The sequence below is a fragment of the Crocodylus porosus genome, unplaced genomic scaffold (genome assembly GCF_001723895.1).
Source record: "Crocodylus porosus isolate Cpor-Errol unplaced genomic scaffold, CroPor_comp1, whole genome shotgun sequence".
NCBI lineage: Eukaryota > Metazoa > Chordata > Crocodylia > Crocodylidae > Crocodylus > Crocodylus porosus.
Window position 1 is genome coordinate 30,285,024 of NW_017728943.1, and position 18,192 is coordinate 30,303,215.

The window sequence follows — 18,192 nt, forward strand, 5'->3', positions numbered from 1 at the left end:
CAAGTGCAGCACCCTGCACTTGTCAGTATTGAAGCGCATCCTGTTTTTGCTAGCCCACCCCTGTAACCTATCCAAGTCTTGCTGCTGTCTTTCCCTCCCTACTAGTGAGCTTACCTCAGATTCTCTGACGATACCCCAAATTTTGGTATCATCAGCGAATTTAAACGAGTTGCTTTTCACCCCGTCATCCAAATCGCTGGTAAGGTTTGTCATCGTAAGGTCTGTTTTCCTGACCTCTGATCATGTGGGGGTGAACAGATGTCCCCACAGATCCTGATGCACACCCCTTATGTATTTATAAGCAGCCACCAGGTCACTCCTGAGCCTGAGCTTTTCCAGGCTAACGAGTCCCATGGCTCTTAGCCTCTCTTCATAAGGCCTATTCTCTTGCCCTCTGATCATGAGTGTGGCTCTTCTCTGGATTCTCTCAAGCTTCTCCACATCCTTTTTGAATTGTGGAGCCCAAAAATGGACGCAGTACTCCAGCTGCGGCCTAACCATGACTGTTATGGTGCGTGTGTATGGTGAGGTGTGCTTGTGAGCCCCCCCGCTACAAACACTGCCCCCTCACCCCTCCATTGCACATAACCCCTCTGCCAGCAGCAGGCAGTGAGCCCTCAGGGCACTCATGGCCCATGGTGGCTAGACCCCCTGGCAGTGTGCAGTCCTGGTAAGCTCCAGGAGTGCACATGGCTGGGCCATGAGCTCCATTACATGGGGCTCACATGCAGTTCCCAGGTTCTTTGCCTGAGCCCTGCACCGCTGGGGAGAGGCCTGTGTGATGAAGCTGGTGGTACAGGCCATGGGGCTTAGCCAGGGTGACAGAGAGAGGAGTGGATTCAGCCCGGCTCCACAGCGCAGAGCTTTCTGCCATTCCCCATGACCTGCGTGTGGCAGTAAGTGAGGTTGGGCCACCAGCTCCACTGTGTGGGGCTCCCCCCAGAGACTCACAGCTTGGGTTTAGAACCCAGGAACTGCATGTGAGCCCTGGAGGTCCTGCACAATGGAGCCAGGTTGACTCTGTGCTCCTGCTGGCCTGGGCTCTGTGTTCCTGTTGCCCTGCCCAGCGCCTCTGCTGGTATCTGCCCCGGGATACCGGCATGGGTGCTGTGCTCCTGCCAAGCTCCTACCCGCCGCTGCTTCACTCTCGCCTGCTCACTTGTGGGCACTTCCCTCCCACCTGCCACCACTGCTGCTACTTCCCACCTGCCCGTTCCGCCACAACAACCTCTGCTCCCCCCCCCACCTGCCACTGCCATCACTTCTACTCCTGCCACAGCCACCCTTTCCCCACCTGTTGCTCCATACTTACCTGTGGGGCCAAGGTCTGGGCCATTGCATGGGCAAGGGTGGGAGTGCAGTGTGCACTGCCCCCCATGGAAACAAGCAGGGCTCGGCCCCATGTGAACACAGCAGGAGCAGCTCCGGGGCTGGGTCTGATACTGTGAATTTGTAGGCACTCGCCTGCAGGCTGAATGAAATCTTCTGGCAGGCCAAATGCAGCCTGTAGGCTGTATTTTGCCTGCTTCTCTCCTAAACTATGTTACACAAAGCTTCTTTAGAGCACTGAATTTTGGGTTTTGTCAGGGATGAAAAGATGCATTTAATTTTTGGGTTCTGTATTGTGAAGGGATAAGAACTGCAGGCTGTGAAAAGAAGCTTCTGGAGTGAAGTAAAAATTGCCCAGATTTTACATGATCTAATTTTAGTGTTTGCTGAGTTGCAATGCTCACCAAAAGCTTCCTATACAACAATGAGATAGACCTATCTGTGCCTCAGCCCCCACCTGTAAAATAGGTGTGAGTTACCCTAGGAAGAAGCATAGTGGTGATAAATACATTGACCATTGTGAGATGCTCAAATATTATGATAATGGAACTACTAAAAGTACAAGTGATTAATTAGATCGGGGTGCTCTGCTTTGCTTACTGCAAATAAAATAACCCCAGCATTGAAAAAAAAGAGATTAGCCCTACATTTGTTGCCATTGAAATGTAGATACAAAATCTTTTCTGATGCTGAATTTTTTTTTGTAATATTTTATAGGCTCCATATGCATTTTGAACTAACAGTCATGGCATCCAACAAGTTTGTTATTAAGGTAAGTAGAGTGTCATAGCTTCCATAATAATCCGTATTAACCTGATCATCTTGAATAAGCAGCAAGGCTATATTTTCATTTGATTTAAATATCAATCATGAATGGCCTTGCAGAGTTAGGTCATTATAACACATCTCCTTTCTTGGCATTTCTCACACACAAGAAGGAATCTATATTTATGATAGCAAAATGCAGCTGATGTACCAGGTGCAAACCTGAACCTAGGCTCTGTACCAATATTGAAGGTTTTGTGCTTTCATGAAACTGTTAATAACTTTATAGCTGATAGCTAATGAGTCAGAAACTGCTAAATGACACAATGATCAATAAGATAATTTTACCTATCCAGATTAAAAACATGTTCTCCCTTGACTGCCTGATTCCTGAAATTCTTCCTGCACTCTACAGGGGATAATAACCACCCTCCCTTTTGATAGGTCTTGATCTCCCAGTAATTGGGTTTGTCTGCTACCCCTGGGAATTTCTCCTCTCTCTAACTTCACAGCTCTAACCATTGTTCTTAATACTTTCTGTGCATGCTTAACTCCTGAGATCCAGTGAACCCCTTGCATCCAAAAGCTTGTCTAACTTTATCCCAACCATGCAGGTAGTCAATACAAAGAGATCACTCACAAAAATCCTTGCCTCTTGCATAATTCCTGGAACTTCATGGTTACAACATCACTGTAACATAACCCAAATTATTTATGTAATTCTCAGATCCTTCAATCTTTAGTCAGGGAGTAATCATGCTTATGGTTTAACTTTCTTTGTGGTCAGTTATTATTTCTTTATATTTTTTCTCCTAATTACTATTTTTCTCTCTTTCTGGTGTCACTTTTTTCGGGTCTTGATTTTTTTAACAAACTGTAAAACATTAATTGCAAAATGAGTCACAAGGCTTGCCTTATCCAAATATCTGAGGATTAATGCTGTTTTTATTGCAGTATGTTATGAACAGCATTGTATAGTTCAACTCACCTGTAAACAGTTTCAGCTCCTTAATTACACTTTTTTCCTGCATGGCTTTGGCCTAATCAGGCAGTGGGAATGTAAAAAAATATGCATCCTTATCTGCTTCTGTTTCCAGATTGTCTCCTTGTTTTTGCTTGAATCTCTCCACTCAGGCTAGTTTAGACATTTCATACAGTTCTGGGAGATTAGAACAGGACATTGCCCTGGGAAGAAATTTTTTGTCCAAGAATATTGTTTTCCCGTGCACATCTTATATTTTCCCATTTTAGACAGGTTTGTTTTTTCGGAGGCCTGCTAGAATATTTATGGTTGTCCAGGCTGTGGAAGTTGCCAAATTGACCAACTCATTAGATGCACATCTTTAGCATGTGATAGCTGATATCTTGAGTTTACACCGCTAGTACCTTACAATATAGTAGCAACAGGAACTCTAGGGGAAGTCTGTTCAGCTGAATCTTCCTGATCTCACCAACATCTGCATGACTGCCAAAGTAAATGGCTTGTTTGAATTGGATTGTCTATGCTAGAGAGGAAGGTCTGAGATCTTTGGTCACTGATCTGCAGTATTGTGTAGATTGCCTATCCAGCACAGGCACTGCAGCTCTACCCAACCATTTACTTTGGCAGTTGTGCTGTTGTAAGTGACATCATGGGAACTCAGCTGAGCAAACTGATGGTTTTTCATAAGTGTTCTTATTGCTACCCTACTCGTAAGTTACCAGTAGGGCACGCTTAGTATATCAGCCACAGAAGGTAATAGTTGAGAGAGATCTAATCCTCTCTCTCCTTGTAACATGAGAAAAGCAAAGGCAAATTGTGGCATATTAAAAATGTTTTTTTAAATAAGTTTAATATTTTTGATGTCCAAGAAGATTGTCCAGACTGGTAGCAGTGGTATTTTTTTAACAGAAACCCAAAAGATCACTTTGAGACAGTTAATTTTGCTTGTGCAGAGAGGTTCCCATCATTTTGCTAGCAATATGTTTCCATACATATGTTATTTTTCTTCCCTATAGAATATAGTAAGCCATTACAGAGAAGGGAATTACTTCCTCCTTCCTTTTTTTAAAGACTGTATTCCATTTTACTAAGGAGATTTCTCTTTCAGAAGGATCTCTGTTAAGGAGCAGAAATTGTTCCTGCTCCATTATGTAGAGGAGAGTATGAGATAGTAGTATGTTCTTACACTGCAATTTGTAAAGAGTTTTAAGGCAAATATTCTGCCAATCCTGCAATAAATGTTGAATAAAACCAGCATGTACCTGATTTGCTTTGTCTTCCTCCTTGACTGCATACAGCAATATATTTTCCCTGAGCCTGAGGAACGACATGTGTGTCTGAAAGCTTGCAGAATTTTTTTTTTTTTTTTTTTGCAATCTTAGTCTAAAACAAAGGTATCATCTCTGAACCCAGAGTTCTAGAGTTTTGCATTTCATTTGCAATGTAGTTTAAAATTTCATTGTCATAAGTAGTGTGTTTATTAGAATCTGGAAGATAGAGCTTATCCAGCTTTTGTTTATGTTTTAATAGTGTCAAATGTTATAACCCTTACAGTACTGTACATTTAATAGCCTTGCTTCACAAGAACACACACATATTTAAAAAGGGCATTCCCAGAAACTTTTGCAATTTTCTGTGATGTAATAGTAGGTTATTTTCAGTAGAGGGAGTAGTTGGTCTACATTTGAAAAGTAATCATAAAGCTCTTTTGGGGAAACTCTTAACAGTAAATGAAATGAAGTAACTGAGGGAGTAAAATCACTTTATACTTTTATTGAAAGAACTATACTTGAGACCTTAACGTATAGTTTTCAATACCCAGTTGGCTGACAGCCATAGAGTGTTCTGATGTTTAATAGCTAACATTTAATGTCAGTTAATTAGATTAGCTATTTTCAGTTTTGAGCAATCTTGATACTTCGCCACTGCATAATATGCTATATTGTGGAATCTGAAACCCTGAAAAATCAGGCATATGAATTTAATTAGAGTGATGTCTGTGTGTCTATGCTGCTAAAGTATTTTAGTGTTATTCTGAGTAAATAAATCTTAACCTTAATTGGTCAGGCTTAAAGCAAAGTCTTGAGCTGTATACAGACTTTTAAAGATGCCAGTGGGTTCTTGTTTAAAATTTATGGAAAGATTAAAAAGGAGAGTTGTCCCAAAATCATGTATATTGCATCCATTCAAGCCAAACTACTGAGTTATACATGGTAAGTCCTGTAGTCATAATAGAAGTGAACCTTATTTACTATTTGTTATATATTTGTTTTCATTTCCTAGACCTTCTAAATAAAGATCTGATATAGTAACTCTATGTTTTAGTGAAAACATGATAAAGTAATAAATCTCTCCCTGAAGGGTAGCTTCCTTTCATTTTGGCCTTCTTTGCATTCACAAAAGGAAAGCTCTGTTCTGACTTGGATTAGTAGACCTTCCTGGCCACATACCTGAGATCAGAATAATTGCAATTGAAATGTTCCTTTGGTGATTCAGATCATCTTGTACCAGATTTTCAAAAGTGTTCTTTGTTTCCAGTGGGAACTTTGTTGAGGCGGGGGAGCTCTTTTGGAAATCTAGCCCTTTGTTTTGTCTCTCTTAGGTTGCAAACTCCTTGAGACAGAGAACATATATATCCGCTCAGTACAAAAGCAAGCTGTCACTTTGGATATGTCTATGCCACAAAATGAAAGTGTGATGGTGCTAACATACCTGTGCTGAGCTAGTCTATCTGCCATGGGTCAGAGATGTAGAAGTTCATGTTTTAGCACATGCTAACAACTGTAGTGAGACCCCAGAAGCCCTGAATAGATTGTCCTACTTCAGGTTAGCATATACTTACACATATTAAAGTCCAGGCTGCCAGGTCCCATGCTAACTAGCTAAACTCCATGTAGATAGGTAGCGCATACTGCCATCACCCTTCATTTTGCTGTTTAAAAGATACCCATTGCTTAATAAATGTAAAAAGTGCCCTTGGTATTTTCAGTCTAAAAATTACCAAAAAAAGCTGTTATTCAAAACTCTCCTTTCTGGAACACACCTGTATGTGTTATATAACTTAAAGTATTTTATTTTTGAAAGGAAATGTACTAAAATCTTGATGATCTAATACAAGGAAGAAAAGAGAAATGTTGTTCTTGTCAGGCTGTATACTAGAGAAATGTGAATGTCCAGAAAAGCCTAGCGCTATTGAGAACAAAAGAGTTTTGTTTCTTTCTTTCCTTCTTTTTCCTGAAGCCTGGTACAGAAAAATTGGAAAATTAGTTGGAGGGGGAGGCAGGGGAATTGCAAAGAAAAAACTTCTGTGTGAAATGTTTTCCCGCAGAATGAACTGTAAAAGAAATTGCAGTTAAAAAAAAAAAGAAAAAAAAAAAATCAAGAAGCTGGCTAGTGTGAAAGAATTGAGAAGCTTGTTTGTGCCAGTTTGTATAAATCTTCAGTTGAATGAAATGTGTGAAAATCATAGTTGGAAGTTCAGAATCAGAAGTGGATCTTTCAGTCCAGATTCTGATTACAGAAATTGCAAGGGAAATTAGAGCTATATTACCATTTCCAAGATCATATTTGTAATTTCAGTGTTAAATTCGACTTGTTTGTAGTTTTCCTGCAATTATGACACAATCTATAGATAATAATAATGCACTATTAAAAAACCTGTTTTTCTGTAAGATTAGCTAATATACTTATATTTACTTCTTGTCTTTGATATTGTGCTTTAAAACTACATGAATTTCTTCTGTAGCTGTATTTAACATTACACTTCTGATTTCTGTGGATATAACCTTACTTTATATTTATAAGTCAACAGTATTGATATTTTCAGTTGTAAACATTATTTTTCTCCAGCTTATAGATATATTAGCTGGTGAAAAGGAAGAAAATACATTTAAGTACTGTAGTGTACATCTCCCTCTAATACTAAGTATATTCATCATTGTTCAAAAGTGATGAGCTTATTTTATAAATGGACTTTAGCAGTACTTATTCTGTTTTTCTATTCTAAATTTAAGGTGGTGGAGAAAGCAAGGATAAATAATTTTTTTTTAAAAGAGCATTATATCCCAGATCATTTATTATTGCCCCTGGCTGTCATTACATTTAAGATGTGATAAACCAATTAATTTCATTCTTTCAATGATTGGCACAATAATAACAACATGTACATTCAATTAATGACACAATAAAACAGTGAATAAACCACAAAGTTATTACACAAAAGTGTGTATTACTTTTGTGGGTGGATCCTATCGCTCCATAAATTGAACACATAGCCAGCAACGGATCCTTGTTAATTTAACAATTAAAGCTATTTTGCATGTGAAATTAAATGCCTTATTTTAGTTGGGTTATTCTGGCAAAATGTCTTTAATTAAAAAGTTACCTTTTTTCCTAAGATTTAAAAAATAGTTTATTTTAAGAATTCCATTCAGTCTAAAAAGTAAGGTGCCAAAGTCCTGTGAGGTGTATTCAAGGTCTTCCTATTTTTAGTTGCTCAGTAGGATTTACAGTCAGTTAGCATCTTTGAACCACTTCCTTAATTGAAGGGATACATTACTTAGTAACTGTCATGCCTAGATGTGGGCGGCTCAAGGCACTGACTAGGGCTCGGTAAGCAGAATCTGAGGTCAAACTATGACCTGGGGCTAGGAGATCAATCCAGGCATGAAGTCCAGAGGTGAGCTAAGTCAAGAAGCCTGGAGAATAAATAGAGGGGAAAGTCCACAGACAAGCCAAGTTAAGAGCCAGAAGGTAGGAAGCACCAAAATGGTCTTGGGTCAGATTGCTTTGTTACCAAGACATTTCCTGTTCTTGGTCAAGTGTTTATATATGGGAAAAGACCAAGCTGGCCACTGACAGGGAGTGGGCAGGAGGTTAGGTCTCAGAGGCTTTACACCATCTTTGACCAACCTGGATGGCTAGCTAAAAGGTGGCAGGCCAAGATGAGTGGCTGCGCTACAGGCCAGTCCCAGATTTGAGGCTGTACTCTGACAGTAACATGTTGGATTCCCAGACACTGAGTTCATTTCTTAAAGCACTGTTAGGTATGTATAGTCTAGCTGCATTGCAGACAACTACAGGTTTCCCTTTGCCAACCACAGTTTTGAGTATCCACACTTCAGAAGGGTGGGGTACAGTCTGAAAATACCCCGCATTGCCCCCCTGGCCCTGCTTATGCTTCTCCCCTCATTGTCCCCCGCACCCCCCCAACCTTGCTGGTGCTCCTCACCCTCAGCCCCTGACCCCCCAAGCCCTGCCAGTTCTGCCAACCATGGGAACTTTCAGGAACCTAACCCCTGTAGTTAGCAAGGGAAACCTGTATTACAGTGTACAGCTTTTGTTGTTTCTGTCACAGAGCGCTGAAAACCCCAGTCAGGATTGAGGTCCCACTTTATTCTTTGGCAATCCCTCATAATTGGGGATGATTGTTTCCCAAGATGGCTGGTGAGAACTATCTGGGATTGACAGACTCTGCTTCATCTTGGCCATGTGTTTTCGTGTGGGGCGGGTGGCACTAGATTCTTGATTTGGTCCATGACACCCTGTTTCTGCTGCCCCCACTTTTCATCTCTTGTTGTCATCAGGTTTCAGAGTACAGAGATCCTTGCAGCAGACTCTTCTTTTAGTCGGGGTGAGCCTGGCGATTGTCTTCCACATGTTGACAGAGATCCTGCATTTTTTTAAGTTGGGCTTGAGGACATCCCTGAAGCACTTTTTCTGCCCTCCTCTTAAGCACCTTGGCTCAGCTGTGAGAATAAAGTTTGAATCAAGAGTCTGGAGTCAGATATCTGGCTGATGTGCCCAATCCAACCAAGCTGATGTCGGATGATCATCGCCTCAATACTTTTGGTGTTTGCTTGAAGGAGGATGCTAATGTTAGCGCATCTGTCTTCCCACTGGATTCAGAGGATCTTCTGCAGGCAATGTTGATGGTACTTCTCTTAACAATTTTAGATGTCTCCTGTACATTGTCTGTGTCTCAGCTCTGTACAGCAAGATAGAGATCACAACTGCTTGGTAAACCATAAGCTTGGTTTTGGATCTGATTTCATGATCTTCAGACACCTGTTTCTTCAGGCTGCACTTGCACATTTGAGGCAATGTTGGATTTCTTTATCCAATGTCAGCCTTCTGTCAGAAATGTCTGCCAAACTATGGGAAATACTCAAGGTTCTCTAGAGTCTCGCCATGGATCTGGATTACTAGAGCTGAAGAATGTTCTGTAGGAGCTTGTTAGTGGAGGATTTTAGTTTTCTGAATGCTAAGTGTCAGTCCCATTTTCTTGTATGCCTTGATAAAGATGTTGACAATTGCTTGAAGCTCTGCTTCCGAGTGAGCACACACTAGAACATTCATCAGCATCCTGGAGCTTAATGATTGAAGTCAGGGTGGTCTTGGTTTTGGCCTTGAGTTGTCTGAGGTTAAACAGCTTCCCATCCATTTAGTAGTTTAGCTCCACTCCAGCTGGAAGCTTGTTGGTGGTCAGACGTAGCATTGTGGCAAGGAATATTGAGAAGAGTGCTGGAGTGATGACACAGCCTTGCTTAACTCCCACTTTAAAATGTCAAGGGGATCTGTGATAGATTCATTACTGAGAACCACCGCTCACTTACCTTCATGGAGGAAGCAGAGAATGACGACAAGTTTTGGTGGGCATCCATTCTTCAGGATCATCCATAGCATTTCTTAGCTGACAGTCAAAGTCTTTCATGAGGTCAAAGAAGGCCATGTAGGGAGGCTTATGTTGTTCCTGGCATTTCTCTTGCAGCTGATGAGCAGTAAAGATTATGTATGTCAGTTGTGCCTCTTGGTGCCCTAAGCCCACACTAAGATTCTGGGATATGCTCTTCAGCAAGTGGAAGAAGAATGGTTCAGGAGGATTCTTGCAATGATCTTCCCTGTAGTGGACAGCAAGGTGATCCCTCTCTAGTTTCTACAGTTGGACTTGTCTTTCTTGAAGATTGTCACAATTGTGACATCCCCAGAGTTGTCTGGAATTTCCTCATCATTTCAGATCCTTAAGATGTGGGCATGAAGCTATGATGTGAGCTCCTCTTCTCCCTGTTTGAAGAATTCAGCAGGGATTCCATCTGCTCCAGGTGCCTTGTTGTTCTTCATCTGCTTGATGGCTTTCCTCACCTCCTCAAGGGTTGGAGGGATTCTGAGATCATCTCTGACTGTGTTGCAGGATGGAGTTGAGAACACTCTTGTCAACAGCAGAATCTCGATTGAGAAGGTCTTCAAAGTGCTTCTTCCAAACAGGCATTTTACTTATTTAGTATATGTGGTTTTGGCATATTGTTTCAGCCATCTTAAGTGATGTCATCACCAATATGAAAAGCTTGAAGGCCACCAGGTAGCATTGTATATGGACACAAGTCAACAATGTAGGACATGGTTTGAACTTATCCACAAGGGCATTTTTTGTCATTGTGAAGGCCCCATTGGTATAGGTTTGAGACACAGTGACCCTATCCAGTTTGAAAACAGGAGGAGTGCCCAGTAATGGCATGGCCAGTTAAATCCTGGTTGATTGACTGTAGGGTCAGAGATGATGTGGTGATTGATTGGTGCTTGTGCTGACCATTTTTTGTGCCATTGAGTAAGTAAGGAAAAGTCAAACGGTTTTGAAAAGGTGGACCATATTGGGCGTCTTGAGGGGAGCTGAAGTATTGATGGGTGGAATATGTCCCAGTGCACTGGCAGCATAGGGTTATCCCAGAGTCTGACTAGTAAGTTTATTTCAGCATTTGTGCAGTGGAGATGAGGGCGAGCCATGTTACTGAGTACTGGTAACCATGGGAGTAGAGTGGGGTGCAGTGTGCCTGACACAAGATGCATTGTAGCATGCAGTTGGGTGTCCACTAGTTTGCTGTGTGATGAACAAGCCCATACAGGGGCACAGCATCCTGCAACTGAATCACAGTTCAGTTATCTGGTCTCGTCCATCCTTAGGTCTCAAGGGGGTTGATCCCAGAGTGCTCAAACGATACATGGCTTTGGTGACACTGAAGAAGCCATGCATATTGTAGATGTTAGCGAGATGTTGAATCTCCTTAGCCCTGTCTTCCTACTATTTGTTCCTGAAGAGGGCTGCTCAGTCACAGTTACAGCTGCCAAATTGCACTCCTGTCTCATCCAGGTGCTAGACGACCTTCTTGTAACTGCCACCTTCATGCCAGTTCATGACTAGGAGCTTCCAGATCCAATATCAAGGACACCAAGACAACTGGGGATCTCATTCCACTTCAGCTTTCATCCGCCTTTGCAGCCATTGAGATTCTAACATCTTCTACCTTCTCCATTATTGAGGATTTGTAGACCAATGGCTGGGGGCTGGGCAGGCTTATTATAGTAGCAACCTGTACTCACTGTGTCACAGCACCAAAGAACGTGTGGCTTTTCAGGAGGGAAACCATTGCCATCTGCTATCCTCACCACATCCTGGTGGTGGTGGTGGTGCTGCTGCTGCTTGGTCTGCAACTACTTATTCGTCAGAATTACCTCTGCTTATTTCACAGCTAAACTTCCCTGAAGTTCATTGCACTATCTGCCACCTATGGAGGCACTGCATAGCAGTACAGCTCTGCCCTGCAGCCCCACTGTACTAGTTGTTATATAAATACATAGTAAAAATATGAGGGTTGTGTCTCAAAGGACTTAATTTATCTAGAAGGTGGATGCTAGATAAATGAGGAGGAAAAGGAATACATCATACTAACAATATGAGCTCCTCCTCTCCTTTCTTGTTACTGTGCATTTCATTTAGTAGCATAACTAAGGCGGGGCCACTGGGATGGCAGCCCAGGGTGCTGGCCTTAGGGGCGGGGGAAGAGGGGCACAGGAAAAGAACTGCTGTTGCTGCATCTGTACAATTGCACCAGTGGCATAGCAGCAGCCAGAAGTTGCTGCTGCTTCCACACATCCTTCTGTCCTGGGTTCCTAACTGCCTTGTTATGCCTCTGATTTTATTTTTATGGGGTCAGAATTGGAGTGATGTAGAATGGCAAAAAAGGAAATAAGGGATATGAAAAAAAACAAGGGACTTTGAGGGTAAAAGAAAGAATTGGACAGCATGATTCAAAACTTGATAAAATTAGTGGAAATCTCCTAACAGACTTCATTAGGTTGTGGATCAGAATTGGAACAAGGATGGAAGAATGAATATAGAGCTGTGAGATAAAGGATTGTAGCAGAAGAAGAGTAAGGGAAAGGGATAGACGGATATTGGAGCTCATACCAATTATATGAGAACACTTTTGTGGGGTGGAAAAGTCACTGATATGGAGGAAAAGGCTGGTATGACTTGCACTGTCTTCTGAGTAATTTAAATAGATTAATGACCTTAAAACAATAAACAATATTTGTTATCTCAAGAAAGTGACCCTTCTCCTTCATGATAGCCCCTTTCTATTATATGCTACGTAAACTGCTTCTGGTGTGTTAAGATCCAATATGCTCCCTTTTCGAGTGTTCATTGATTCATAGATTCACAGATGTAGAGTCGGAAGGGACCTTGTAGATCTTCTAGTCCGACCCTCTGTCCTGGGCAGGAGAGAAAACTGGGCTCAAATGACCCCAGCTAGGTAAATGTCAAGCCTTCTTTTAAAGACCCCCATGCTAGGAGCCAGCACCACTTCCCTGTAAAGTTGGTTCCAGATCCTAGCCTCCCTGACTGTGAACCTAGCCTCCCTGACTGTGAAATTGGGGCATCTAGCAGAAGGGGAGTAAAGTGAGGAAGACAAGAGGCTGACAACACACACTGAATGAGGTAAAAGAGAATTAAATAGACCACAACTTCCTTAAAGTGGTTCTTTAAAGAAATAGTTTCAGTTCTCCAGTAAAAATCAGTTTCTGTGCATATCATGTATGCTACTGTATTTAATATTCAATCATGACTCTGCAGTATTAGTTTTGACTCAGCATGCTAACATTTCCTTAAATAGTAGTGGAAAAGAGAAGACCACATTGTACATTTTGTTATAGTCATTGTAAAACATATGCTTTGAGTCTTGACTACTGTGAAAATCCTTTAAATTGCTGATAAAGTGATGAGTCATGGCCACCTGATGAAAATAGATGTATTACCATGGTTCCAGGAACTGTAAAGACCATTTAAATGTTTCACTTCCTATCATTGTTCTTTGCCAATAAGAGAATAAGTGCATTATCATTTTGAATAGTTGACAGCTGCTCAATTAAGCCACGACAACATGATTAGCAAAAAACTATGAATTCCAGACAGTTTTTTTTTTAAAGTTTAAGGAACTAAAAATCTGTCTGAAAGTGGAAGAAATCACATTTGCTGTATAACAATGCCAGTTGCAGCATTTTCAGATTAAATAACACTTGCGAGTTGAATGGTGATAATAATATTAGTGCCTCTTTCTGTCAGTCTAACCGAATCCTATGGAAGTAATTGGATCAGAGCTTATAGAAATAAATTGGCAATGCATTATAGCCTAAGGATTTACCAGGCTGTTCCATGAGCAGCCTTGGGTTCATAGGATCAAAGGAAAGTAGGGCTAGAAGGGTTTTTGTGGGATCATCTAATCCAGCCCCCTGCTTAAAACAAAATAATCTCTGACTAAAACCGTCCTAACCAAGCATCTGTGTAACCTGCTCTTGAAAACTTCCTATGGTGGATATTCCATTATTTCTGTAGGTAGCCTGTTCCAATGCTTTACCTCCTTCAAAGTCAGAAAGTTCCCTCCTAATCTCCAGCCTGAATTTCCCTTGGTAAAGCTGGAGGCCATTTCTCCTAGTTCTCTGTCCTCTGCAGCCACAAAGAAAAGCCCATCTCCATTTTTTCTGTCATAGCCCTTAAAATATCTGAAGACAGTCATCAAATCCCCCCACAGTCTTCTCTTCCCGATACTAAATTACCTTAGTTCTTTCAGTCTTTCCTCATAAGTCTTACTGCCCAGGCCTCTCATAATTTTTGTTGCTCTGTGCTGGACTGTTTCCAAACTGCCCACGTCCTTCTTGAAGTGTAGGGTCCATAACTGGAGGTCGTACCCCAGGTGAGATGCATCAGTATTAAAACAGAGCAGAAGAATCACTTCCATTGATTTGGAAGTGACACTTCTCTTAATACAGCCCAGTATGCTGTTGGATTTTTTTTTTTTTTTTTTTTGCGCAACAAGAGCACACTGTTGGCTCATATTCAGTTTATGATCCACGGCAACACCCAGGTCCTTCTTTGTAGTGCAGCAGCCTAGCTAGTCATTCTCCAGTCTGTATTTGTGCAAGCAGTTATTCTGTCCCAGGTGCAGGATTTGGCACTTGTCCTTGTTGAATCTCATCTGATTCAGTGCATACCATTTCTCCCCTCTATCCTGAAGATTCTGGATCCTGGCTCTACCCTCCAGTGTGTCTGTACCTCCACTCAGTGTGGTATCATCCACAAGTTTGCCAGGTGTACACTCTTTTCCATCATCCAAATAATTAATGAAGATATTAAACAGTACCAGTCCTAGGACAAACAACTCAGGAACCCCACTTGATACTTCTTCTCAAGTAGACATTGAGCCTTTGTTGACTACTTGTTGGGTGTGACAGTCCATCTAGTTGTGTGTCCACCTCACTGTATTTTCATTTAATCTCTGTTTCCTTAGTTAATGAGAGTGTTGTGGGAGACCAGTGTAAAAAGCCTTGCTGAAGTCAAGATATATCACATCCACTGCTCCTTCCCCATCCATAGGAAATCGGATCGATCAGGTGCATCTTGCTCTTGCTGATTCAGTGGTGCCTCTTCCCAAATCACCTTTTTCTCCTTTACATGTTCTTTGGCAATAGATTCCTCGAGGACCTACTCCATGATCTTTCCAGGTGTTGAGGTCAGATTAACTGGTCTGTAATCCCCTGGATCCCCCTTCTTCCCTTTCTTAAAGATAGGCACTATGTTTGCCCTTTGCCAGTCACCTGGGACCTCACCCACCTTCCATGAGTTCTCAAAAAGGATATCTAATGGTTTAGAAATTACCTCAGCCAACTCCTTTCATATTCTTGGGTGCATCCCATCCAGACCTACTGACTTAAAAATGTCTTATTTCTCTAAGTAATCCCTAACCTGTTTTTCCACCATTCTAGGCTGTTTGTCTCCTTCCTTATCTTTGCTGCCAACTGCACTCATCATCTGGTAGCCGCCTCTATTTGTGACGACTGAAGTAAAAAAAAGACATTAAATACTTAAACCTCGCCATCTATAACAAGTTCACCTTCCACATTCCATTATGGTTTTTTCTGGTCTCTCTCTTACTTTTGACATACTTTTACAATCTGTTTTTTTTTTTTTTTATTGCCTTTTATGTTCTGTGCCAGATGACATCTTATTTTGTGCCTTGGCCTTCCTAATTTTCTCCCTGCATGCCTATGCAATACATAGTAGTCTTCCCTAGTATTATGATTAAGTTTCCACTTTTTATAGGATTCTTTTTTGAGTTTCAGCTCCTTGAAGAGATTGCTGTCTAGCCAGGCTGGTTTCCTGTTGCACTTCCCATTTATCTATTCCCTCAGGGTAGCTTGTTCCTGCACCTTTAAGACCTCTTTAAAGTACAGCCAGGTCTGCACTCCTTTTCCCTTCAGACTTGTCTCCAAGGGGCTCCTGTCCATCAGGTCCCCGAGTTTGTTAAAGTCTTCTTTTCTGAAGTCTAGTGTCCTTATTCTGCTGTTCTCCTTGTCTTCGCCTCCTAGGATATTGAACTTTGTGGTCAGTGTCACAATGTTACTTTCCACCTGGTCATTCTCCCTCCAGTTTCTCCTTCTTTGTAAGCTATAAGTCAAGAAAAGCTTCCCCCACATTTGGCCTCCCTGCCATCTGCATCAAAAAGTTATCCCCAAACACATTCCATGAATCTGTTGGACTACTTGCTAACTGCTGCTTTTCACTCCCAGCATATATTTCAATAATTAAAAGTTCTCCATGAGAACCAAGTCCTGTTCCCATAGAGAACAGGAAGCATCCATCAGCAGTTTAAAAAACAAACAAACAAACAAACAAACAAACACCTGTAGCAGACATCCACCATGAAACTTCCACTACTGCTCTCCTTTCTGAATTTCTTCAGTTTGACTTGCTGGCCTTAGGGGTTTTGTTTGTTTGTTTTTAAAGATGTCTCCTGATAATGTCAAGATCTGTCATTGTTTGGCCTCTCAACCCCTCACTAGAAATGGTGCATCTAAATAAATGACTAATGAGATGTAATTTTCATATGAAGGCCATATGCAGTATCTAACACAAGATCTTCAAAGCACCATAGGTCTGATAATGACGTAGCTGGTCTTTTTTTTTTTTTATACATTTGTTTTGCTCTTCTGATTTCATAGTTATTTTTTATTTCAAGAGCTCAGAGGCCAACTATGGTTCCAGTAGATGTTATGGTAAAGTCAGGTAACACAAGGATTTTCAACTATATAGTCTCAAAACTTGTATTTTGATAGTTGAACTGATGCCACTGGCATGTTGGGTAATAGGAAGCCAGAATGAAGAAATGGAACTATGCAGTTTAAGAAACAGATAGACAGTGGTCACGTCGAGGTTTTGGGTGTAGTAAAACCCACGTGCTGACTAACACAAGTGTGAAGCATCTTCATCATTCTTTTCCCTGTTATTTTTGTTTGTTCTACTTCCACTTTTTTATTGCCTAATTTTAAACTTAGATGATGGATTTCATTTGCTCTCCTAGCATTACGCTATAGTCTCCGAGACTGATCTGCAGTGGGAATTTGATAATATTAACAAATCCCGCTAACAGAAGAAGGGGGTTTTTTTATACAAAGTAAAACATGCAAATTGTGGAATGAAAGAAATCAGTCACTCTTTATGAGAGTAACTCATTCTCTTTCCAGAAAAAGGATACTTAATTTTCTTTGTCAAAACAGAAGATGATTAGAACTGAATATGCATTTGAGATTCCAAAGTGAATCTGGTACAAGATAAATTTGTTTCTTCTCAGTTTGGTACAAACCAATCCTTAATAACTATATGTAAAGAAAATTTGCATGAAAGAATAAGAATAGGTCTTTGGCTTTGGATACAGTTTGAAATTGTGTTCAATTTTTTGCAAAACATAACTAGAGTTCCTGCCTGTTGTCTGGAAAATTGCCCCCATACTGCCTGTCCCCCTTCCATGTACAGAATCTAATTATTGATGGGTCATCTTCAATTCAGGGTCATCTTAGATTTGAGTAAATACACTATCAAATGTGATAAACTAGTTCTGTAACTGAAATAAAAACAATTGCTGGCTGTAAAAGACAGCTGCAACCTAAGGGCATTTTTACACACGGTAGTACCAGGCGCTTTGAAAACTGCCCAGTGCTGTGACACATGCAGTTGTATAAGTGGCAAAATGCATGTCAGCGTGCAGAAAATGACGTTAGTCCACTTTAGAACTAAAACATATCAAAGGTGTTTCAGTTCAAGTTTGGTCAGAGCCTTTTGTTATAGTATATATAGGCTTTATTTCTCCTTTTGCTGCAGAGTAAAACAGAATCTTCCCTTGCTCCAGATTATATGAATACTTAGTTTAAAATGAAATGTTACTTTGTTTTGGCAAAACAATAAAAGACATTATAAATATTTAATATTGTATATTCAGACAAGCTACTGGATTGTGTTCCTTGTTCTTAGGACCAGTATGATTTATCTTCAGCCATTTATTTTATGCTCTTAGATGAACCTGAAGAAGATGTTAGACTTGCATTTTTGATCTCTGCTGCATGGACCAGATCAGTATTAAATATGCTTCCACACATCCTTCTGTTCTTTCACACTATGTGAGAGAAGTTTCTGCACCCTAAGGTTATTCCTGGAAATCTGGACAAGGTAGCTTGTTAGTGGGCTGTCCGTTTCTTTGCAAACAGTGTTGAACCAATATTCCATGATTTGAATACAAGGTCCTGTAAGTTAATTTTTCTCTGCTAGTCTGTCTTGATTTGGGAGGTAAAAGTGGTAACTCTTGTTACTGCCTTCTTTACTTCTTGCTATTTCTTTATCTCCGATTGTAGACACTACTCTGCTTCTGCAATCTATCCTGCTTGCACTGGTTTGTATAGATAAATCTTGGATGAAATCCTGGACCTGCTAACTTCAGTATACCTCGCCTTTGTGC

General features: G+C 40.9%; 1 protein-coding gene across 1 annotated transcript in view; it reads left to right on the plus strand.

Annotated features, from left to right (window-relative positions):
- The window catches only part of SLX4IP (SLX4 interacting protein), a 144,140-nt gene that overhangs the window by 8,387 nt on the left and 117,561 nt on the right, over positions 1-18,192 (plus strand). The window contains 1 exon segment of the mRNA XM_019549114.1: positions 2,047-2,101. Coding sequence (XP_019404659.1) covers positions 2,054-2,101 — 48 coding nt within the window. The 5' untranslated portion in view covers positions 2,047-2,053.